This window comes from Phacochoerus africanus, chromosome 13 (genome assembly GCF_016906955.1).
Source record: "Phacochoerus africanus isolate WHEZ1 chromosome 13, ROS_Pafr_v1, whole genome shotgun sequence".
NCBI lineage: Eukaryota > Metazoa > Chordata > Mammalia > Artiodactyla > Suidae > Phacochoerus > Phacochoerus africanus.
This window is the reverse complement of record NC_062556.1, coordinates 45,946,208-45,972,809: the sequence shown is the minus strand read 5'-3', so window position 1 is coordinate 45,972,809 and position 26,602 is coordinate 45,946,208. Positions and strand designations below refer to the sequence as shown.

General features: G+C 38.9%; 1 protein-coding gene across 11 annotated transcripts in view; it reads left to right on the top strand.

Annotated features, from left to right (window-relative positions):
• KLF12 (KLF transcription factor 12) overlaps nt 1-26,602 on the top strand; it is a 495,578-nt gene that overhangs the window by 349,183 nt on the left and 119,793 nt on the right. For all 11 annotated transcript variants that reach the window (XM_047756500.1, XM_047756501.1, XM_047756499.1 and 8 more), the window contains one exon: nt 3,173-3,308. In XM_047756500.1, the coding sequence (XP_047612456.1) occupies nt 3,173-3,308 (136 nt within the window). The remainder of the gene's footprint in view (nt 1-3,172; nt 3,309-26,602) is intronic.

Sequence of the window (26,602 nt, the reverse complement as noted above, 5' to 3'; positions counted from 1 at the left end):
ACCACCACACAATACGTGATGTGGAAGCCTAGATAGGTCTGATCCTCATTTTCATAGTTGAATGTGACCAGTTATGAACAACTGGTAAATGAATCATTTTATACCAGGATTGCCCCAGAGGAAACTTTGTGTGAATTCCTGGTCAAAATGCCTGTATCATCTTTGTATCCTGGGCTCCCTGAGTGTAGATTGTTCATCTTTACCTTCCATTCTGTGAGCTGCTCAGTGTCTTTCCAGGACATTCATGTAATAGAAGTTAGTCTGACCCAGTTTCGGTTGCCTATATCCTAAATAAATCCTAAAGGATTTGATGCCTTCAGTGCCCTTGGAATGACTGACTGCTTAAGTAGCTCTCTGCTATTGAATGGTTGTGGACCTGGTTACTTTTCCTCTGCCAAAGGTGTCTCCAGCATCCTTCTCCTAAGGAATCGTCACGATCAGATGGGAGCAGTCTTTGTTCCCACTAAATGGTACAGAGACAACATTCAAGAACTCTTAATGAGCATCACTGCATCATTCCTGGTATTTGAGAAAGTGAATGCTGAATTGGTGGGAGCCGTGAGTGCTGAGGCACGTGACAGTGTCTTGTGTTATTTGAAGATGGAACCGAAAAGTACAGATAATCCATTGTTTGATTTCGTTTCTTTCCTGGTGACTTGGAAACGAGAACATAGTTAATTGCAATAGAAAGCCATCAGATTGAACACCTTTATATCCAGACGCTTAAACCTCTGGGTCAGTTTCTCAGCCTGCTATTGACACTTGTTGAGGGGCCCCGACTGTCCTGTATATTGTAGGATACCTAGCAGCATCCTTGGCTTCTGCCTGCGAGATGCTGTAGCAAGTCCCTCCCCTCAAGTTATAGCAAATCAGTGTGTCTGTAGACATTGTCAAAGATGCCTTGAGTAGGCAGATTTGCCATTAGCAAAGGGCCACTGCTTTAGGTTAGTTTCATTATTTTCTCTTTCCTTTAACCAGTATTGGTGAAGCATTTCCATTATTCAAAGCACACTTGATGTGTTTATACCTACAGGCAGCATGTATGTTAAGTACATGAGCACACTAGGTTCAACAGATTTAAGTTGCAAATTTAGTTAGAAATATGTCCAGACTCTCAAGGTATGATTTTGTTCTGTTTGGGATTTTTTTTTTTTTTTTGCTTTTTAGAGCCACATCTGTGATATATGGAGAGTTCCAGGCTGCAGGTTGCATCAGAGCTGTAGCCGCCGGCCTATACCAGAGCCACAGCAACGCAGAATTCGAGCTGTGTCTGCAACCTACACCACAGCTCATGGCAACACTGGAACCTTAACCCACTGAGTGAGGCCAAGGATCAAACCTGCAACCTCATGGTTCCTAGTTGGGTTCGTTTCTGCTGCGCCACAACGGGAACGCCTGGTTTTTCTATTCATAATGTAAATGTTAGGTCGAATCATAACAAATAGGTCTTTTGTGGGTTAAAAAAATACCAGCTTTTCCCTGTGGCTCTACCTAAGGTACAATGAACAGTAACAAAACAAAACAAACAAACAAAAAAGACTGGAGAAAAATGTGAAATTGTAAATGGACCCAAATGTCACTGCAACCGTGATTTTAAGTGCATTATGCTTTTCTTTGCAACTAGTGGTGGTTTTAGAAATCTTTTGTAGGCAGCTTTGAAGAGCAGAAATCTGGTTGGAGCTGGCCGGGGGTTGAAGTCATGTATTTTAGCAATGCCATTATGTAGCTAGTGCTATGCTTTGAATTTAGAAGGTGTGCATCTTGGCTTGAGGTGTGTGGGCTGATGGAAATCCTAGGTGGTGGTGGCTGAAGCTGTTCCTGAGGAGAAGAAAGTGGAAGTGAAGTCTACTTGTTGAAAAGTATGCATGAATGTATTAAATGTTGATGGTAATCCTCTCATTTGAAAGAATCCGATGGTCCTGATGCCCGGAGGTCAGGACCCCAGGCTGTTTCTGGCTTTAGCAAGTTTGGGGCGGGAGGAGACGCTTATCTGAAATGCCTTTTTGGAAAATGAGATTAGGATAGAGATGAAGGGTGCTTTTTTTTTTTTATTACTCAATGAATTTATTACCTTTATAGTTGTACAATGATCATCACAATCCAGTTTTATAGTCTTTCCATCCCACACCCCCAGCGCATCCTCCCCACCCCCCACACTTTCTCCTTTGGAAACCATAAGTTTTTCAAAGTCTGCGAGTCAGTATCTGTTCTGCAAAGAAATTCATTCTGTCCTTTTTTCAGATGTCACATGTAAGTGATAGCATTTGATGTTGGTGTCTCGTTGTCAGACTGACTTCATTTAGTGTGGTCATTTCTAAGTCCATCCATGTTGCTAAAAATGCTGTTACTTCTTTCCTTTTAATGGCTGAGTAGTATTCCATCGTGTATATGTACCACATCTTCTTGATCCACTCCTCTGTCGATGGACATTTAGGTTGTTTCCATGTCTTGGCTATTGCAGATAGTGCTGCAATGAACATTGGAGGACATGTGTTTTCACGAGTCGTGGTTTTCTCTGGATAGATGCCCAGGAGTGAGATTGCTGGATCAGAAGCACTTTCTAGCACATATAAACACGTTAAAAATGCTACTACTTCTGTCATTTTCCTGCACTCAGATCTCCACTTAGAGCAGCAATGAACTGCAAGACAGTCATTCACTCAAGTATGAAAAATACGTAAACCTTTATGTGAGCCTTGTAAACCTTGCTCTTCTTTCAGCTTCTGATGAGAGCTATAAGCACAGAAACCCTTCTCTCCCTCCGGCTCTCCACCTTTCAGGGAAAGTGCTGATGTGCAGTGAAGTGGCCAGAACTCTGGCAGCAGAAGCAAGAAGAAGCCAGAGGGTGAATCAGTAACTCGTGAGCTACTTAATCAGCTTCTGACCACTCAGAAGCACGTAATCTGGTGGATGGGATGATTTCTGTTCTGTAAGGATCCCCTGAAACTGCCGAGAGCTCTGTGGAGCTTTTGTACATCAGGTGAACCAGGGAAAAGCATCAGTGCGTGCTCAGCCCATAAAATCCGTCGCTTTCGCTAATTCCTGGGATTTCTAGAGAATTCCATGTGTGTGATATACACAGAAGAGACAGTCCATGCTTGATGTTGGTCCAGGACAAGGGTAATTTTCTGCACACTAATTTTAATTCGTTATATATGCCTTTTTTTCCCAGCACAAATGGACCCCCGAGGCCTATCTCCCAGACAAAGTAAAAGTGACAGTGATGATGATGACCTGCCAAATGTGACCTTAGATAGCGTTAATGAAACTGGATCTACGGCCCTTTCCATAGCCAGAGCAGTACAAGAGTAAGTATCACATTCTCAGGATGCAATAAGAATTGCCAAGGTGTTCAATGGATAATGGAAACAGCACCATCTCCTGTTCCCCAGACATGTCATTCTAGCTCTGAGTGGGCACGCGTGTCAGCAGCCTCTTTCCAATCAGCCTTGTGTTCTTTGGGAGGAGATGAGAGGAAACGTGGAGTATTTTCCGAAGCTGAATATTGGTGTTTTGAATAGAGATGAGACTTCTTCCTTAATACGTTCTGCCCCTTCTCCTTAACTCTGAAAAAATATGTATTGTTCTTTTTCAATGTCACTCTCCAATGATCACCATCATGCTCATTATTTGTATAGAGGAGTCAAGAGCAATAAAATATGACAAACATTATTATCTCGGGTTGGTAGGAAAGTACTAAATCGCTTTTTTGAAATTTTACGTTTGGAAGGTAACATGTTACTCCTTTGAAAAATTCAAATCCTATGCAATTGGATCTTTTCTCCTTTAACTATAACGCAGGTTTAGGTTTTAGCTCTTGTTTATTAAAAAAAAAATTAGCTGCTTTTTCATCATTGTTAATTCTGTACCTAGAATTGAACCTTTAACTAGTCCCTGTAAATCTTTTCTCTAGCATAATTTTTAATAATGTAATCTTGAAAGAAGAGGATTTAAATTAAGCCACTGGAGTTCCCGTTGCAGCTCAGCAGGAACAAGCCCAACTAGTACCCATAAGGATGAGGCTTTGATCCCCAGCCTTGCTCAGTGGGTTAAGGATCCGGCATTGCTGTGGCTATGGTACAGGCCGGCAGCTGTAGCTCTGATTTCACCCCTAGCCTGGGAACTTCCATATGCCGAGGGTGTAGCCCTAAAAAGCAAAAAAAGAAAAGGCCACTGTTCACTGTTACTGCTGACACACAAGTTAACACTTTATTTAAAATGATCTTGTAACCTCCCATATGTTAATTCCTTTTTCCCAAATGAAGACAAAATATTTACTCTTTTTCATGCATTAGGCCATGAAATTTTTTTTTTAAAAAAAATTAAGGCATTTTCGAATTTAAAGCTTGTGTGTGTGTGTGTGTGTGTAAAATGAATAATAGGTCTTTATGTTATATAGTTAATATGTGTATTACGTATTTACATATGTATGTCTATGTATATAAACAAAGATATATATTAGAGGAAACAGGATATAGAGAATGTAATGAAGTATGCAGTCAGAAAGATTTGGATTCAAAATCACATTCAGGTTCTCCATAGCCATGTGACATGTAGCCGGTCAGCTGCCCACTCAGATGTTTCTTCATCTGTAGTAAGAAAGAATACGTCCTTACAGGACTTTTGGGAGGGCGTGACACAGTTACCAGGCGTGAAAAGTGAATTGCGAAGGTCTAACAGATGGAAGCCTCGAGGAAGGGTGAAATTATATTATTATTAGTGGGAGCAATAACAGTAATAGTGTGTAGTGTAAGTACACAGCAACTAGGAAGTATAATATTACAAGGGTCTCTGCTAATTTTGCAAATGAAGACACAGACGAACAGAGAAGTTCAATGACTTGTCCAAAGTCATATAATAAGTGGTGACAAGACCACGTTTAGGATTTCAAACTCCCAAACAGATCTTTTTCTAAGAGTGCCTGTAATGTCTATTACCAATCATATTCTTCCACCCGAACATACATAAGACACTTTTTTCTGGGAGCTCCCGTCATGGCTCAGTGGTTAATGAACCTGACTAGTAACCATGCGGACATGGGCTCAATCTCTGGCCTCGCTCAGTGGGTTAAGGATCCAGCATTGCTGTGAGCTGTGGGGTAGGACACAGACAAGGCACGGATCCCGAGTTGCTGTGGCTGTGGCTGTGATGTAGGTCAGCAGCTGTAGCTCTAATTTGACCCCTAGCCTGGAAACTTCCATATGCTGTGGGTGCAGCTCCCAAGAGACACAAAAAGAAAAACAAAAACAAAAAAACCCAAACTCCCCCCCCCAAAAAAAACACGTTTTCTCTCATTTGTTCAAATAACTGGTTGTGTAACTTAGTTTCTCCAAAGCCAATGTTAAACTGAGGCATTAAATCAGAGGGGTGGCTGAGATCGTATTTAAGTGCTGGCAGTGCCACTTGCCTTATCCCCAATTCAGTGACAGCACAGCGATTGTGGTTTTGTGGGAGCTAAATCTTAAGATCAAGGATTCCATGTTCTCACCTTTAAATTAGACTAAATAATGATATGGTTCAATTCTGAAATGAATCATAAGTTCCACAGACATTTTAATCATTTTGTTTTCCTAGTCATTATATATGTAACCTGTATATGTGTTATAGTTTTATCTGTTTCTCTTATTTCAAACTATAAAGTTTGACCCTGTGATTATTAAAATCTAGGTGATGCTTACTCCATTTTGAGCTTCTAGAGCAAATCATGGTATTAACGTCTTAAATATAACCATTTTGTGTGCTGTTAATATAATGTGCTTATAATATGAATATATTTTTAGGTGAATCTTTAAATAGCAGCCTCAGAAACTGGAGCTTCATTTTCAACATAACCTCTCCGATATGCTTTGTTGAAAACATTTGTAAGCCACAATATTTTGTTCTCACTGTGCATATGCCTGCCTTTATTACTGTTACAAAAATTGCATGTGTATCTAGGGAAATGCCAGATTCATTATTCATGTGAGTGTTTTCATTAAACGATTAGTAAAGAATACTGAGCTGTCACTTGGGAAGCCCAGGAATGCCAGGACCCATCAATAGTTAATTAACCATCATTCAGGAAGGAGCATGTGGCGTTCCCATTGTGGCTCAGCGGAAATAAATCCACTTAGTATCCAGGAGGATGCGGGTTCGATCCCTGGCCTCACTCGGGGGTTGGGGATCCAGCATTGCCGTGAGCTGTGGTGGTAGGTCAAAGACATGGGCTTGGATCCCAAGTGGCTGTGGCTGTGATGTAGGTTGGCAGCTATAGCTCTGATTCGACCCCTAGCCTGGGAACTTCCATAAGCCACAGGTGTGGCCCTAAAAACCAAAAAAAAAAAAAAAGGGGGAGTATGTGTGTGTAAACACTGAGAAGAGCTAAAATACTATTAGATGAATCGAAAAACATGTTCTACAGAGATCTCTTAATTATAGGTACATTCCAAAACTTAAAATAATGTACTGAGGAAAATTTTATTCTGGGGTAAATAATACATAGTCCTTGTTAAAGAGTTTATTTTAAAAATCTGTACTTAGGTTTACCTGAAGTTCACTTTCAAGTGAACATGTCTTGCTCTTTTCTTAATTTCTCTTTGATTTTTTTAATGCATATCTCTGTTTCACTATGAATTTCTCTTCCTTTTCTTTTTGCCTTTGGGTCTTGATGCTTTCTGTTAACTCAGAAGCTGCCAAACCAACAAAAAAACATTCTAGGATTCTATGATCAATAAAATACTGCATCAGGAAGTTCCCGTTGCGGCTCAGTGGTAACGAACCTGACTAGTATCCATGAAGATCGCGGGTTCAACCCCTGGACTCCCTCAGTAGGTTAACCTAGTAAGGATCACTCAGTAGGTTAAAGCATTGCTGTGAGCTGGGGTGTAGGTCACAGATGCAGCTTGGATCCTGCATTGCTGTGGCTGTGACAGGCTGGCGGCTACAGCTGTGCTTCGACCCTTAGCCTAGAAACCTCCATATGCCGCAGATGTGTCCCTAAAAAATATAAATAAAATAAAATAAAATAATGTATCAGATAATAAGAGGATAGACCATCATCTTGGCATGTATAAGGTGCAAGGATTTCTAAAGACATCTGTGGATCTATTGTTGGCACTTGCAGACCTTTCCTAAGAGGTGACAAGGATGTCTACAAGTAGAGAGGTGATGAGATCAGGTTCATATGTGCAGTACAGGAGGCACATTTTAAAAGCCCTGTGCAACCAATACGCTGTTGTCTCTCCAATTAAAGCCATGGTTTAGGAAGGGTTCAAAGGCTGGCCTTTTGTCTCATGGGCCACCAGTGCAGGGTCCTGGAAGAGAAGGAAGAAGATAACACAGGAGGGGATTAGGGAAGTCTGATGCTGGAGAGGAACAGAAGTGGCCTCGTGCTAGGCCAGCCCTTCCAACAAGATGCTCACGCTCAGGTGAATGTCTCCAACTCCATCTCTTCTTTGTCTCCTTTCCCATTCGGGCTCATAACTTTGCTTCATGCAATCGTCATAGCTTGAATTTTTAATTTGGTGGCTTTTAAAATGACATTAATCTAGTTACATAGCATAAACTTTCATATGCTAATAAATGTTTTCTAAATACTGGGTATTATGCATTTTGCTGGAATTTAAAATGAACCTTTGTTCAGTCTTCCACTTAAAAAATTTTCCTTCGGTTTAAAATGCGGAAGTTGCTAGCCAACATTGCATCCTCCCCAAATGTATTTAGATAATCTTGTCCTTAAATAAGAGAGAGAACGCTGCTTGGTGGCTAGAGCAGCAACCTACGTTCTCCTTGATTTAAATAGATTTTTGAAGTGAGGCTCTTGAAATATGCTTGGACCAATCATTTCAACTGTTTTTGTTGATTCCCTCACTTTCCCATTTATCAGCTCAGTGTCAGTGAATGCAGATCAGTGGAAAGAACCAACTTTGGAGAAGTCCACAGACAAACTCTTCTGTTCTTGTGTTTCAACTTGTAGAGACACTATCAGGGTCAGAGACCATGTATCTAGTAGTTCTGACAAATCCAAATTTCAGCAATTCATGGAACATCTGTTTTGCTTCGGTCTGGGTTATCTTTTTTTTTTTTCCTCTGATGCTAAAATAGGGTCATTACCTTTAACTACTTGACAAACGTAATTATGAAATAAGTGTTTGGAAAAAGAGAGGTACATACAGGCACATGATTAGAGCAAATTATTATAATTAACTCAACCCCTATGCAAAACAATGATATTTTTCAAATAGGTAAAATTTGGCTCTCTTACTCAGAGCCTCTAACTTCTGTACCCCTTTCTCTTCTTTTTCTTTAAGTCCCAACATTCATCCGCCTCATTTGTTGATGTGTGTAGACTAATGATCAACTTCCTTCAGACTAAAGTGTAGATGAGTAAGAATCTCAGAAAGAGGGCCCCACTCAGAGGTTAAATGTCTCTTTAACCAGGAACATGCCTTCAACCGAAAGAAGGAAGATCTAGATATGACAGTTCTGGGAAGAGTGAAGTGGAGTGAAGTAGAGGATGGGGAAGCAGATGAAGACATGAAGGAAATGGACCTGTTTTTTTTCTCAGTGTCTGTTTTTGCAGGATTGGTAAATGCATATGCCTGTATAACTCACACCCATATCTGAGTATTCCACCCTCTCTGATCTTGATTATACCTCTCAGAGGGGAAAAAAAAGCCACATAAATTGGTAGCGTTAGTAGCTTTTGGCTTTGCTTAGCATGCATCCCTAGTATTGGCACCTGTTAAAGGGTAGCCTCTTTACATGGTTCTGTGTCCTGTCGGTGTTGATTACATTTAAGCTAATCAAAACATGGTCTTCCTCCCCCTGCTTTTATTATGTTGCTTGTGTGAAGTCTCCTTCTTCTTAGAGGAAAACGATTTGTGAATTCTGGAAATGGAGAGTCGTATCTTTATTACGCTTTCACTTGGGTGCTCTTTGAAAGAAGACAAGGTCGCAATTTGGATATCTTGTTGTTTTCTTCTGACTATTGCTGGCTCAGACATCATGGTTCTTAATTTAGAAAGCTGCAGCTGATGATCAAAGAAGGGTCAGAAATCTTGGATGTTTTTAGGTTTGGTTTTTTTTTTTTCATTTTTCTTATTTTAAAATTCTTGGTCTTTGTTTCTTGATCTCCTCATGTATGACTGCATTAATGTCTTTTAAATTACAGTAGAGACTAGCCTTAGAGATAAAGAAGAAAGAAAACAAAAGAACTCTTATTGGCTGCCTACTTTCAGGCAGATTTTATGAAAACTCATATCGTTTTCATTTAGTTTGCCCTATGCTCCCGTTTTTATTGCACAAATAAAGAAACGGAGTTGCCACTTTGGTACAGTGGGTTAAGAATCCAACTGCAGTTGCTCGGGTCATGGTGCAGAGAAGTGGCTTAATCCTGGGTCTACGCAGTGGGCTAAAGGATCCGGCATTGCCGCAGGTGCACCTGGGGTTCATTCTCTGGTGGGGAGCTTCCATATGCCTTGGGTGTGGCCATAAAAAGCAAAAGGAACAGAAGCCCACAGATGTTTACTGTATCCTTGGAGGTCCTACCGTTGGTGATGTACAAAGCCTATTTTGAAATCCAAGTTTGTCTGACTGTAAACCAGTCAGAAGGAAACTCCTGTTTTTATGTCATGCCTTTAAAATCTCTTAAACCATAACAGTCTAAAATTAGCAGTGTTTTTTTGAGCCTTGAATCCCAATAAGAATGTAACTTTTGGAGTTCCCATTGTGGCCCAGTGGTAATGAACCAGATTAATATCCATGAGGATGCGGGTTTAATCCCTGGCCTCACTCAGTGGGTTAAGGATCTTGCATTGCTGTGAGCTGTGGAGTAGGTCACAGATGCAGCTGGGATCCCACCTAGCTGGGCTGTGGTGTAGGCGGGCAACTGCAGCTCTTATTCAGCCCCTAGCCTGGGAACTTCCATAGGCCGTGGGTGTGGCCCTAAAAAGACCCCCGCCCCCACAAAAAAAAAGCAGAAGCTATAGGGAGTTCCCATTGCGGCTCAGTGGGTTAAAGACCTGACATCATGTCTGTCAGTATATGGGTTCCATCCATGGCCTCCCTTAGTGGGTTAAGGATCTGGAGGTGCAGCTTGGATCCCACGTTGCTGTGGCTGTGGCATAGGCTGGTAGCTGCTGCTCCAATTCTACCCCTAGCCTGGAAACTTCCATATGCAGCAGGTGTAGCCAAGAAAAGAATAAAAAGAAGCTACATTTTTTATTTAACAGGCCTAATGTGTTTGAAACCTTCAAATCCCCGCTTCACGTCTTACCAAAGAAATAGCTTTGATTTGAATCTTACATGGATGTCTAGCTCTCTGATGGACTAATGATAGACAGCATGGCTGATGGGTTGCGGCGCTCGGGTAAATTTGAGGGGTATTTGCTCTTTGGCCAGGGAGATAAGCACTTTATGTTGTTCCCCTCCTAAGTGAGGTTAGAAAAAGCTCCTGGTTTTGTTAATGAACACAGGTAAAGTCTAAAGGGTATGCTTAGCTTTCATCAGCCCAACATACTTACATGACTAACACAAAAGTTAAAGATAATGATCACTGAGTAACTCAGTCCTTGGGTATTTAATAGCAAGATGGAGACTGTTTACCCTCGTGCATAGTCCCTTTTATCTGCTTGGATGGGACAATGTTGGTCCCTCTTTCAATTAAGAAAAGTGTGATCAGTTTTTGATAATTGTTTGATATTTGACCTGTTTTGTGAATTAGCAAATTAAGTCCTGTCTTCATTCAGTGAATAATTTAATACATTTATTCAACCCTGTGTTTCATGCTGGGGATACAGGATGACTAGTTCAGAGTACCTTACCCCAAGGAGCTCAGAATCAAGATACATGAGATGAATTCAAGCACAATGGGATAAAAGCATGAAGGAAAGGCAGGGAAAAAGCGCATAAAGTTGGTCTGGAATAGATGAGAGTGTTGATGTGTGGTAGGGTGTTTGGTTCGTAGTGACTGGTGTGAAGTAAGTGTGGCAGAGAGCTAGGAGATGAAGCTACTTGGGAGGTGGGTAGGAACTTGGTTGTGAAAGATGAATTTATTCTATAGGCAGTGGGGAGGCATCAATAGTTTTTAGATGGGAATGGCATCAACAACTTTGTGTTTTACAGTTGTCAGTCTTAAGGAAGCTGGGTATGGTCGTGCAGGTTGAACACTGCATATCCCAAAGCTTGCCATTTACAGTAAAGTCTATATGGGGATACAGAACAGCAGTGCCTAGCTGCATGCAGCTTCCATGGTTAGACCCAGATATATATTGATGTAGTATAAAGATACATTGATATATAGGCAAGTGCCCATTATTCTCAGTGGTAACGAACCAGACTAGTGTCCATGAGGATGAGGGTTCGATTCCTGCCCTCACTCAGTGGGTTAAGGATCCTGTGTGGCTGTGAGCTGTGGTATAGGTCGCAGACGTAGATCTGGCATTGCTGTGGCTGTGGCATAGGCTGGCAGCTGCAGCTCTGATATGACCCCTAGCCTGGGAACTTGAACTTCCATATGCCATGAGTGTGGCTCTAAACAATATATATAGATAGATAAATAGATAGATCGAAAGATAAAGAACTTTATACATATGTGTATGTACATATACATCTTTATATGTATACATATACATCTCTTCCATATATGTGTATAAATATAAATGTATATACATATGAATACTCTTGTGTCCATACATATAAGACTTTCCAGTATATTGGCTACTCAGAGGGCAGATAGCATGTCCTAGTCCTCCTTGTATCTCCAGAGCTGCTCACACAGCACCTGGCTAGGTACTTTTTTAATACTAGAACAGCATTGAATAGAACAGACAAAATCACTGATTTCCTGGTGCTTATGTTCTAGTGGAGGGGGTAGAGGAAACAGACCATAAGCATATAATACCTCTGAAGAAAGTAAGTGCTGTGGAGGGAGGGAGAAGCAGGATTTGGGTGCTGGGCAGTGTGGAGGTGGTAGGCAGTTCACATAAGGCATTTAAAGATGTCTCTGAGAGATTATATGTTCAGAGAGAACTAAAGAGGCATGAATGAGGTCAAGTCACAAGGATACCTAAAGGAACTGCACTCCAGGCAGAGGGAATCACAGATTCCTCTAAGGGAGGAATATTCTGGAATGTATAAACTCACTGACCACTAGAGATCGTTAATGAGAATTCCTTAATTTTACAGAAGAAACCGAGCTCCATAAATGCCAACTAATTATTCTAACATCCATCCCATCCCTAAGGAGAGGGAGTCAGGACTAAATCTCTTCATCCACTCAGGCTCTTCCTTCGAGGCTCTGAGAAAAGTCATCTTTTTCTAAGGGAATCTGCAGTTATTTAACCAAAACAAAAATCAGTGAACACACGCAAACAAAAAGTAAACACAAAACAACTTTTTTTTTTTATTTCAAAATGTGTGTTTCCTTTGTACATACTTCTTTTTGATCTGGGTTCTTGAAATCTAATTTTGTATCCCTTGATAAATCAAAAGTATTTATTATCCTAGAAAGGTTTTTTTTTTTTTTTAATGTACATTATCACTAATGGTTCTAGGAACCATTAGTACTTTTTTCCCTGAAAATCATGCAACTGTAGTGTAAGTGAGAGCTCATCCTCAGAATTTTTTGTGCATGAATCTTTTTGGTGATTAAAAAGTCATATAAAATAAAAGTTTCCGTCTATGAAAACTACTAAACAGATGTTGCGGTTTTAAGAGTGATTTATGTCTCATCTCTGTGGTAGGCATTTTATAGTCTATGCATAATGCTGCACGGTGGGTTTGACCTCCCCCCAACCCCAACTGAACTGAACGTCTTCTTTTGATATACAATGGATATAAACAGATTATTTGTTTGGCTCTCCTAACCACTTGGAAATTATTAATTGAGTGTTGATTTGTTTTTTAAACTGCCATGCCTCATTCTAATGGGAATTTATTACTCCTTGGTGATCAATTTCAAAATAAATAGAAATCAAACTTTTTAAAGGCAAACCTTTTATTTTTTATTTTTTCATTAGGGGATTCCAAAGTTACATCATAGATAGAATGGATGAGCTACTTTGAGAGTGGCTGTGTATTTTTGCTATTTTTATATATTTTTTAAAAAATTTAGTGCTAGTAATTACTGAGATGACTCACAATTTAACATCTAGTAATATTTCATGTGACCGTACAGCATACACAAAACTGATTTCAAGTATTAACTGCCACTTGCTTGACGTACCTCCCCATGTGAGATCTTCGTGTAGCTTTTTTCTTGCTTTGTGTCCTACCAAAAATCGCATTGTAAATTCATGTATACCATTTATATTTCTCATGCATATATTCTTAATGAGTGTGACTAGGGAGTATAGGTAGTCATTTCTCATGCATTTTTGATGTGTGTTGACACAGATACTCAGTGATGATGTTGAAATATTAATAAGTTTTTCTACAAGTTCCCAGAACTATTCATCATTCTTTCATTTATTAATATAGTTGGAGAGAGTACACAAGATAGAAAACCACACTGTAATATATTTGGAATTAACTCCATTCACCAGGATATAATCTCTTCCATTTTCAGTCAAATATTCTAGACACTCTCTCCTCTTATTACTCCTCATGAGTTATAGCCATTGTACCATAATTTTCCTTCACTTTATAGCACTCTCTGACACTTGAAACTCATTGAATACATTTACTTACATGCATCAAATGAAAGTAGGAAATTGAAGGGTATGTTTTCATGGAGAATCTGCTGCTGTATAGAAAAAGATGACATTGAAAAAGATAGCTTGGATCAGAGTGAATCTTAGGTTGACGTTTTACCATGTTAATTGTGCCATCTATTTCTACAATCACAAAGTTGAGGGTCTCCACCCAATTGAAATCTCGTCCATCACACATCATGGCTTATTCTAAAAATTAAAGCCCCAACCAGGTGCAATTAGTGTAGTAAAAATGCCATCAAGTTTTGATACTATTTCTGGTTAATCTTCTGAAAAATTATTCACATGGGGGAAAGAATTCCAAACTTTAAATTATAAAATAAAATTGATTCTGTCAATTAATTCTGTCGAAGTATAGTTTAAAAGTTATCTGATAAATCGTGAGTGTTATGTCTACTGATGGAAAAGAAAATCTACTATATAAAAACTGAAGTTTTGACTTCATTTACAAGTAATTATATATTCTTAGCTAAAATGATCATTCTCTCAACCTAACGTTTAATATTAGACTGAGACAAATAATATTTCTAGGTACAATCTTGCATCATTTTTGATCATTTGAATTCAGTTTTACCTATTTATCTTCCTATCTACATATCCTTTCAAGTACTGATTAATGTTACTTTTGGTTGCAAATAACAATAAACCTTGCTAGAGAACTTAAACATGGAGTTATTTTTCTGATTTAACAAGAAGACTGGAGTAAGCAAGACAGGCTGGTAGAGCATCCTATGGTTTCTTTTCCTGTTTTGTTGTCCTTCAGTTGTTGGCTTGCTTTTCTGTGTCTCTGTGATGTCTGTTGCCTCTCCAGATATCCTGCACTTGTAATTGTCAGAGGAGAAGTAAAAGCAAAGCGAACAAGCCAGAGGAATATACCAATCAACTCTGTGATTTAAAAAGCTTTCCCAAGAGACCCACCAGATGACTTCTGCTTATATATCTCATTGGCCAAAACTGTTTTAGATGTTTCTAATTGGAGTATGGCTAAGGAAAGGCAAAATGTGAACAAGACTTATTCATTTAACCAGTAATGTCTGCCACCAAACTTAAAGTTTAATTTAATACTTAAGAAAAATATGGCACCACCCCAAATTCAATATGAAGGTTCTTTTTTCTATTATTGTCACTATAATGTTTTGTAAACCCATCATACCAAAACTCAGTGGCACACTACCTTAAAACATTTACTTCTCTCTCATGCATCATCCAGTCATTTGAAGCAGCTCTGCAGGTTGTTGGAGCAGCACTGTTCACTCACTTTTCTAAACCCAAAGGACAATCCAGGGCATGTTTGTCTCACAGCGGTAGCTAGAGCACAAGAGGGCAAGCCATATCATGAAAACAAATTTTAAGCCTCCGTGCAAGTCATTCAACTGCCAGCGTCCCATTGGCCAAAGCAAGTCACATGACCAAACCCAGCATCAGTGGGATGGGCAAATACATGCCCTCCCTGGAGATTCAAAACTTTAGGAGAGTGATGACTAATGTACTAATCTTGGGGGTGGGGGTGAAATGGCTGTTGTTTACAGAAGCAGTTGGAATTAATTTATGTGGATTTGAAATTTCATTTTCTTTTTTTTTTTTTTCCTTTTAAGGGCCACACCTGTGACATGTGAAAGTTTCCAGGCTAGGGGTGGAATCACAGCTGTAGCTGCCATCCTATACCACAGCCACAGCAACATGGGATTTGAGCTGCATCTGCCACCTACACCACAGCTCATGGCAACACTGGATCCTTGAGCCACTGAACGAAGTCAGGCATCAAACCTGAGTCCTCATGGATCCTAGTCAGGTTCATTGCTGTTGAGCCATGACGGGAACTCCTGAAATGCTGTTTTCTAAGTTTAGGAAATTTTAGTCATGTTTTCATGAAATTTCTAGATGGCCCTGGTAGATCTTGAAAATTGTTCTTTCTGTACCTACTTAGTGATGTATTTTTAAAAAATCAATAATTACAAGTACATTTTTAAATTTTTTTATCTTTCTGCCTTTTTCTAGGGCCACACCCATGGCATATGGAAGTTCCCAGGCTAGGAGTCAAGTCGGAGCTGTAGCCACTGGCCTATACCACAGCCACAGCAACTCAGGATCTGAGCTGAGTCTGCGACCTACACCACAGCTCACGGCAACGCCAGATCCTCAACCACTGAGTAAGGCCAGGGATCGAACCCACAACTTCGTGGTTCCTAGTCAGATTTGTTAACCACTGAGTCACCATGGGAACTCTACAAGTACATTTTTTGAGTCTTGATGTATGGATTTGATCATGTAAAAACTCTTACCCCAGGGTTTATAGTCTCACTTTTTTTTTTTTTTGCCAAGTGTAATAGAGTGGTATTACAAAAGTGGTATAACAAAAATGTAGCACTTACCAAGAGGCTGATTCCAGCTGAATGAGCAAAATCTGTGAAGTGGAATTATGTTCAGTCTCTACACTCAAATTAACACTGATTAACCTTTTATGGTGCACAAAATGACAAAAAATAACTCAGCTAACATGGCTTTCCCCTTGATTTCTGAAATTAGATAGCTATGGGCTGTTACAGCGACAAAATACAAAATGTAAAATCGAAGCTATTATACAAATAATTGGAGATAAAATGTTTGAGCTAAAATTTCATGACCTTTCAGAAGAAAAAAAATGTGTTTTGGTCATCATTTCTACATCTATTCTCTGCTTTGTTCTGTATGTGTAATCATTATTCCAAATGAGAAAAAACATGGAATTGATTCTTGTAGTTTCCATTTTCTAAGGAAAATAATAAAACTCATTTTAAGTTGTACCTTTAGAGAAGCTTTTCCTATATATGATAATAAAATGCAAACAAGGAAATCAATTAGAAAAAAATAAATGGTGTTCTTATAACCAAGAGATTAGAATATCTTGTTGTCAGCTTGTATTGAGTAGATTATTTTATGGAGTTAAAATATTAATTTTTCACTTTAGCTTTTTTCTCTTTATTTATTTAATTATTCAGTGAATTTTATGACATTTACAATTGTACAATGATCATCACAACCCACTTTTATAGCATTTCCATCCCAAACCCTCAGTGCATCTTCCCACCCTCCAACCTGCCTCATTTGGAAACCATAAGTTTTTCAAAGTCTGCGAGTCAGTATTTGTTATGCAAAGAAGTTCATTGTGTCCTTTTTTTATATTACACATGTCAGGGAAAACCTATGATGTTGGTGTCTCACTGTCTGACTGACTTCACTTAGCATGATAATTTCTAGGTCCATCCATGTTGCTGCAAAGGCTGTTATTTCTTTCCTTTTAATGGCTGAGTAATATTCCACATCTTCTTGATCCACTCCTCGGTCGATGGACATTTAGGTTGTTTCCATGTCTTGGCTGTTGAAAATAGTGCTGCAATGAACATTAGAGTACATATATCTTTTCGAGACATGGTTTTCTCTGGATAGATGCCCAGGAGTGGGATTGCTGGATCAAATGGTAGTTCTACTTTTGGTTTTCTAGGAAATCGCCATACTGTTTTCCATAGTGGTTGCACCAATTTACATTCCTACCAACAGTATGATAGGGTTCCCTTTTCTCCACACCCTCTCCAGCATTTACCATTTGTAGATTTTTTGATGATGGCCATTCTGGCTGGTGTAAGGTGGTACCTCATAGTGGTTTTGATTTTCATTTCTCTAATAATGAGTGATGTTGAACATCTTTTCATGTGTTTTTTTTTTTTTTTGTCCATCTCTGTGTCTTCTTTGGAGAACAACCCCATCAAAAAAATGGGCGGAAGATCTAAACAGTTCTCCACTCTAGCTTATTTATGAGGCTTATTATTCAAGTCAAGTCAATAGACAGTAAATGTGTTACGATGTGAGACTGTCCAGCAAAATTAGAAATTTTCAAGAAAACAAACAAAACAGTTGTTGAATTAACAGCTTACTAAAATCAGCAAGGTTTTTAAAAATATATTTATAGTCTTGGCTTTTTACATTTTTTACCCGAGCTTCCATATCAACAGCTACTTTGAAACAAATGTGGGATTTCACAGATGTTGTTATGTATTTCTTTAAAAGAGCAAGATTATCCTAATGTTTTAAAAGGGACTGCATGGGAGAAAAGGGAACCCTCTTTCACTGTTGATAGGAATGTAAACTGGTGCAGCCACTATGGAGAACACTATGGAGTTTCCTTAAAAGCTAAAAATCAACTTCTCATATGATCCAGCAATCCCACTCCTGGACACATGTCTGGAAAAAACCCTAATTGGAAAATATACCTGTACCCTAATGTTTACAGCAGTAGTATTCACAATAACCAAGGCTAGGAAACAACCTAAATGTCCATCGACAGATGAATGGTTAAAGAAGATGTGGTACATTTGTATAATGGAATGGTACTCAGCCATAAGGAATAAGGAAATAATTCCATTTGCAGCAACACAGATGGACCTAAACTTTATCATACTGGGTGGAGAAAGTCAGAGAAAGGCAAATACCATGTGATATCACTTATATGTGGACTCTCAAACATGATACAGTTGAATGTATCTGCAACACAGAAACTATGCTCACAGACACAGAAAACAAACTTGTGGTTACCAAAGTGGAAAGGGGTAGGTAGGGGAGGGTTGTTAAGAGTTTCGGTTACAAGAAACAAACAAACAAAAAGAGTTAAACAGCAGAGAAAAGTTGCTTATGCCTAAATATCTGATTCAGTTTCCATGAGTGAGTTCTGAGGTCCCGAGCTGATTATGGCTCTTGCTTGTCATAGAGAAGTATAAGGGCAGTAGAGTAAAAGTAACGGCTATTCCCTTAAAGTCCTGCAGACTAAATAAAATGGCCTCAGTATAAAAAAAAAAAATGCATGATAAATTATTAGTCATGAGAATGAGTAACAAGTTGGTCACATGCCCAAAACACCAGGAAGACTATGTCGGAAGTTATTGAAGCAATTCAGACGTGAGCACCTCTGGGCTTGGGCCAGGGCTCCAGTTGTAGCTTTTGAACAGTAACAAAACCCCTAAGTGTTGTATTAAAAATGTAGTGCTTTATAAGCATCCGTTTTTTTTATTATTATGTATCTCAAAATGTCCCTTAATAGAGCAGAAAATGAATTATCTCATTTTATGGATGAGAAAAATAAGACTCAGGAAAGTTGGATACTTAGCAGGCATCATGGAACTAATAAAGAGTGATGCTAATGAGGCCTAACAGATACAATTTTCTACTACTTGTTAATGCTCCTTCCTGCATTCTGTCTTGAAGGAAAAGGATTGATGATCTATATTTTAAAGGAATAATTGTTAGTTTTGGTAATAACTAGGCTCTAAAGAATAAAATAAAGGCAGAAGAAATGGCCATGCCTTTGAACTGAATAATGTAATTGAGTGGAGTGGGCGGAGTTTGATGAAATGGCAAAACTTAAAATTGGAGCCATCCTGTTGGAATTTTGAGATCTAGAACTGGACTGATTAGAGAAAACTGGAAATGTAGAAAGATAGTCATTGGTCTAAGAATGATATTGAGGAGAAAAAAAAAAAAACAACAAAAAAAGGAGTTCCCGTCACGGCTTAGTGGTTAACGAACACAACTAGTATCCATGAGGACTCGAGTTCAATCCCTGGTCTTCTCAGTGGGTTAAGGATTCAGCATTAACATGAGCTGTGGTGTAGGTCACAGACTCAGTTCAGATCCCACATTGCTGTGGCTGTGGTGTAGGCCGTCAGCTACAGCTCTGATTGGACCCCTAGCTTGGGAACCTCCATATACTGAGGGTGCGGTCCTAAAAAGACAAAAAAAAAATGATATTGAGATTTAAACACACTTATTTTAAAAATTCAGTTCAAAGGGTTTAATAATTGTATATGCATTTGTCCCTTTGTCCCTTGGTATCCATGGGGATTGGTTTCAGGACCCTTGCAGACACCCAAATCCAGTGATACTCAAGTCCCTTATAAAAATGGCTTAGTATTGGTGTATAATCTATATAACCTCCTCCTTTATACTTACTTTAAATCATCTCTAGATTACTTATAATACTAATACAATGTAAATGTAGTGTAAAGAGTTGTAAATACAGTGTAAACATTATAGTTACCAGCTCCTGGTGAATTCAAATTTTGCTTTTTGGAACTTTTGGGAATTTTTATTTTTATTTGTTTAGTATTTTCAATGCATGATTGGTTGAACCTACAAATGTGGAAACCACGGATAGGGTGGGGGTGAGGTGGGGGTTGACTGTATGCGTACATCTGTAATGTAACCCAAATCAAGATATAGAACATTTTCATCACCCCAAAAGTTGCCTTCGTCCCCCTGGCGCCTCCAGTAACTTCACTGCCTCCTCCCAACCCCCAACTAACCACTTTCTGATGTCTGTCGTTATGGGTGAGCCCTAGACTGTCATTTATGTCATCATATACCATGTATTCTTTTGTTCTCAGTTGTCTTTCACTCCATGTGATGTTTTGAAGATTTTGCATATTGTTACATTGCTGGATAGTATTCCATTACATGGACGTCTAGAATTTGTTTATTCTTTTACTTACCGATGAACATTTGGGTTGTTTCCAGTTTGGGGTTGTTCCATTAAGGCTGTATGAACATTTTGTGCAACTCTTCTGCAGATAACATGTTTTCATTTCTCCTAGATAGCTACCTAGGAGAGGAATTGCTGGGTCATAAGAAACTACCCAGCCCTTTTCCAAAGTAGTTGTATCCTTTTACATTCCCACCAGCAGCGTGCAGCAGGAGTTCCAGTTACTCCTCATCTCTAACTACATTTGGTGTTCATAGTGTTTTCTTTTTAGGGCGTTCTCCTGATGGCTTCATCTTTAAAATAAAATCTATTCCCAGTGCAGAACCCGATGTCAGGCACCCAGTTTTGGAGGAGGACCTGCAATCAGGAGACAGATGAAGGGAACAAAGTTAAAAGAATAGAGAGGTGGAGAGAAGCATCAAGAATGCAGGGAGGAGTGATGCCCAGCCAGGTCCTATCTCTCTGACGTTTCAGGAGAAGGAAAAATGAGAAGTCTAATCAACTTAGCTAAACATGAAGTAGAGACAGTACAGAGACAGTACAACTCACTGAGTTGTGAAAAGGACACAGAAGTCTGGATACAGCAGTTAGAGGAAGTAATCTCGAGTGCTGAAGGGGTAGGAGGCTATGATTCCAAGAAGCAAATGTAGACACGTGACCGTGAGGGAGATGCAAAAAATAAGATGACAGCCAGCGAAATGATGCTCATTTGTAGAGACTAGAGGTGGACCAAGAGTGAAAAGAAAGCTTGGGAGAGTTATTCAAATAATATTTTGTTGGGGGGGGGTTAAAACTTTAATTATAACATGGCTTTATCCAAATATATAAAATAAACTTGATTATCTGATAATTATCCGGGTAAATCAACATAGGTAGCAATTAGGAATTTTTTTTCCCCTTTTTATGGTCACACCTATAGCATATGGAAGTTTCCAGGCCAGGGATTGAATCAGAGCTGCGGTTGGGGCCTGTGTCACAGTCACAGCAACACCAGACCTGAGCCGCATCTGTGACCTACCTCGCAACTTGCAGCAACGCCGTATCCTTAACCCACTGAGTAAGGCCAGAGATGGAACCCACATTCTCACAGAGACAGCGTTGGGTCTTTACCCCACTGAGCCACAGTGGGAACTCTACAATTAGGAATTTTTATCCATTCAAAATACACCTCCTAAAGACACAGTATATGCCAGAGCCGTTTGTATCTCCTCCTTTCCATTTTCATTCTCGGTACATCTTTGTCTTCTTACCCACTTGAACTTTGAAATTCTCCTGCCTTTGATCTCTTACCTTCACACATGAATAAATATTTGTAAGCTTTAAACCCAAAATGTAGGTTGGGTCTTGTTTCATTCCAATGAGAAAATAAGGAGCTTTTCTTTTAGTGATAGCCCTTCCACTTGCTAGCTCCACAATACTTTACAACTCTCCAGCCTTCCCATTTCTTACTGATTAGAGACAGGGAGAATCTCTTAGAAACTTTCCAGACTTCTGTGCTTGTAAAGTGCCCAGGAACTAGAGTTACCTCTTTATGTTGCCTAATTAAAATCATAAAGTCAAAATTGCAAATAAAACATTACTGATAAACATTGCTGATTCATCCAGATTCTCCTACCAGCTCTTTTGAATGACTGCATTGTTCTGCATAATAAGACAACAAGCATCAGAAGGGAAATGCTTCGTTCTTCTACCTCATTCAGTGCTTATTAAACACTTGCCATGTGTAAAGACACCATGCTTTGCTCTGCGGAGGAGACAAACAGAGAATGTCCTTTTTAGCATGCCCAGAGTGGTTTCATTTTTCTTCAGCCATAATCCCTACAGTATTTGTATTCAAAGAAAATTTCCAGTGAATTTAGTTCTTCCACGCATTGCAGTAATTTCTGTTAGCTTTCATGGAAGCTCACATTTCTTGAGCATCAAGTATATGCCAGAAATCATCAGTCATTGAGGAAGGTCTGCATGGGTCAGGCAAACCCATCTTTATCACAGGGGGGAAGAAAAGATTCATGATAGTTTCAAATGTCTTTCCAATTTAGAGGGAAAAAAGCATCAGTCCTCCCTTTTTAGCAAATCTGATCCTTGTTAAAACCCAGTATTTGTTGATTTTGAAACCAGTTAAAAGAGAGAGAGCAGAGCAGTAATAACTGGGCTCCCAGTGGAAGTCAGAAATTCAAAGATGCATATTAGGTGGTGCGGAGAACAGAGTCAGTAAGCAGTCTAATACATTTGCTAATCTAAATGGTTTCTTAATTTTTTGGGCTAGTTTCAAAGCAGGTAAACCCTGCATGAGAAAGTTTAAAGATTTCTTCATGATCCTTTAATACATGATATTTAATACAATACCCTTTAAAGAAAAATATAGGGAACTGAAGATGGTGCAAAGGTCAGAATGATAACCCTGACAGCTTGGAAGAGTTAAAGTTCTTTGAAATTGCAAAGGGGAACTTGCAGATGTTTTCAAAGTTACCTTTAAATACATTGAACATTATCAGATAGCAGAGTTAAACTGTTTCAACTGGGATATATATACAATGAGGACTCTGCATATATACATGTATTTTCTTTACTAAAACTATATTCATAGGTGTATATAATTATGTACTTGCATTCTTTTAAAAAATGCTATTCCAGGATATTGCAAAGATACACATTTTTAAAGGGGGCTTGAGTGGCTGCAGTGGATCTAGAACACGTCACCTCACCTCTATAGATCTTCCTTTTTTTCTAACCAGAAAACAAGGGGTTTGGACTGAATTACCTCTCAAGTCCTACTGAGATCTCTTAGGTCCTGAGTCAATGATTTATTAACATATTTAATGATAATAGATGATTTATAGAATAAAAAGTATCAAAAACTTGCTTTACATATGAAAAAATATTAATCATGAAAATAATGGTTGTTTAGGAAAGGCATCCTAATCAAAGAAATCCACTCACATCGTGTCCCCAGGCTTATTCTGCTCTTGTGGGTTAACAAAAGGAGTCTGTGAACTATAAACTCATAGAGCGAGCAGGTGAGTATCTGGTGTCAGAAAAGTTCCTTTGATGCTGCTTTTCAAGATGGTACCTATAGAATACGAGATTTTAAATGTTTAAGGTTCTCTGTAGTGAATTTCACTTCTTTTTAAAATTGCAATTATGACGTAATCACATGTTAGAGAGGTGCCAACCAACTTTTTTTTTTATAAATCTAGAGCCTATCATTGCCTTAATTGGTACTGCCATTATTATCCTATTTTAGGGGAAAATTGCAAAACAGATCGATGCCATCTCTGTTCATACAGTTTCAGAATTCTATTTAAACAATTTCCACGTAATTCTTGAGGTGGCGAATGCAAGAACTTGGCACAGTGCTTGTAATGTAGTAAAACCCCAATAAATGCTAGTTGTTGCTGCTTCCTGCTATGACTCTTTTTACTATATTTCGTTGGTTATAAAGGTTGTCACTTTGCACAGATTCTTTTGAAATTCATGTCTACAGATGTCCACTCACATAAACGTGCACAGCTGAGTACGTTACTAAAGCACCCATGTGCCAGACTCAATTAAATGTCAGACGAGTCAGGCACATGTGTTTAACATGTGACTTCCCCATGGCCTAGCAGTCAGTGGCATCAAGGGAATCTTCATAGCATGTGTAGCCAAGATAATATATTAGAAATCATTTTGATTCTTATTTTCTAACTCTAAAAATAATGATAAACAATATACACTTTCATTTGATGTTTTTATTAACTGTTTTTTTGTTACTGTTTTTTGTTGTCTTCATGTTAGTTTATTAACTAACTTTGAAACATAAATTTTTCAGACTTCTGGGTCACTGTTTTATTATTAGGATACAACATGGACTTTTTTTTTTTTTTTTGCCGTTTTTTTTTTTTTTAGGGCCAAACCCACAGCACATGGAAGCTTCCACGCTAGGGTTCGAATCAAAGCTACAGCTGCTGGCCTATGCCATAGCTCACAGCAACACCAGATCCTTAACCCACTGAGTGAGGCCAGGGATCGAACCCACAACCTCATGGTTCCTAGTTGGATTCATTTCCGTTGTGCAGCAGTGGGAACTCCCACAACATGTACATTGTTATGTATGCAGATGGTTAAGTTTACAGGGATGAACACACTCTTATGCCCTTCATATAGATCAAAATATAGAAGATTTGGAATACCTCAGAAGGTTCCTTATGGCCTTCCACCCAGTACAAATTTTTAATTATTTGTGTACTTCTCCACCCTGTGAAAATAGACATTATTCTAATGGAAGAGGATTCTGAGATGACAAAATGGCCTGTTAAACATTCTAACCACATTTCAGTGGTTCCAGATTCTGTTATGTCTCTAATTGAAACGAAACTCAAGGTAATTTGGATGCTGCCATTGATCTTAGAAAAATCCTGGAGTTCCCGTCGTGGCGCAGTGGTTAACGAATCTGACTAGGAACCATGAGGTTGCGGGTTCGGTTCCTGCCCTTGCTCAGTGGGTTAACGATCTGGCATTGCCGTGAGCTGTGGTGTAGGTTGCAGATTCGGCTCGGATCCCGCGTTGCTGTGGCTTTGGCATAGGCCAGCGGCTACAGCTCCGATTCGACCCCTAGCCTTGGAACCTCTATATGCTGCGGGAGTGGCCCTAGAAATGACAAAAAGACAAAAAGAATTTCCATTCATAAAATAAATTTATTGTAGCTACATATTGCTTTTATCTTTTTTGTGCTTTGAGATTCTGAGTTCGATTTCACTGTAAAAAGGCTTCTTGTAGAACTAGCAGTTTTCATCTAAGATGTAGATACAAAGTCATGGGTTTAGGACTCACGGTATACTGTCATCAGTTAAAAGATTGGAGTTGCAGCTAACTGTCCGGAAATATAATTTAGCCTGCTGTCTGTCCCATAGCCATAATGAGCGACCTTCAAAATTCGGGCGTATTTATGTCTATTTTCTTGTGTCTGTTTGACTATGTATATAAATATGAGAATTATATGTCTATGAACATTGGGAGAAAAGGAATTAAAAGCAGCTGATTTAGGTCAATGGCTTACCATATTTAGTGCCTATCAACTAAGACAGCATATTTGGGGGATATTTTTTGAGACTGCTCCAGCATGATCCGGTGAACTAGATTCCTGTTTTGATGATTCTTCTTTGGTCCACAAGGATCGTAATCCCAGAACTGTAGCCATGACATTTGATCTGACAAGACTGAATATTCTATTTCTTTCTTTATTCCCATTCCCATTTCAAAAGAAATTATGCCATAATTTATGTGAATAGATCTTGTATAGTGTAATTGAAAAACTAATGACCAGGCAAACAAATCAAGGTACAAGAAAAATAATGCAACAACACTTAGATAAAGCTAAGCAACTATTAATACTTAGATATGCAGAGTATGAGATTCTGCATAATAAATACAAGGAGGATGCTGCTGCCATCCACATGTATTTAAAGGCCACTTCTATAATAAGGCTTTATTCTAGGAGAATAGCCGCAAAGTATTGTCCTTAAAGAAGACAATGATTTTTTCTTGACCTGACAGCTTATTTAGAATGACAGACAGGTGATGTAGCAGGAAAAAAAAAATGTCAATTCAATGAGGAAGTATGACAGATTGCATTGAAATTCTGCTATAGTGTTACTTAATACTCTTTTAACTGCATCATTAGATAGCAGTGTAATAATGATTTGTAGATTTCATTACATCTAAGTAGATACATATACACTTGCATAACCCAATCTAGTAAACATCTCTACTCTGTCTTTATAAAAAGTGTGGGTTTCCAGAAAAGAAATGCATGACTTGGAGGACAGACTTGTGGTTGCCAAGGGGGAGGGGAAGGGATTGGGATGGATTGGGAGTTTGGGGTTAATAGATGCAAACTATTGCATTTGGAGATAAGCAGTGAGATCCTGCTGTATAGCACAGAGAACTATATCTAGTCACTTGATGGAGGAAAATGTGAGAAAAAGAACGTATATATGTGTGTGTGTGTGTGTGTGTGCGTGCGACTGGGTCACTTTGCTGTACAGTAGAAAATTGACAGAACACTGTAAACCAATTGTAATGGAAAATTTTAAAAAGTGTAGGTTGCGCATACCTATTCACTTCATCATATTTTGAGTCCATTTAATTTCCAGATGACTTTAAGGAAATAAAAGAAGTTCTAAGAAGCTTTTGTAGTGATCCCGAGAGGAATGCCGAAGAATTTTTTAAGTAATTTATTTCTGGTGAATTTGAAATGCAGACCATGTTTTCCAAGAGGTGGTTCCCCTTTTCATCAACAATTTCAAGCTCAGAATAGAAAAATGTTCCTTTCACTCAATGTGTTAGTTTTATTCTTAGATGAATAGAAGGGATGTTCATGGAAGGAGCTCGGTTAGTGGGAGCCCAGGGCTATGTATGAGTC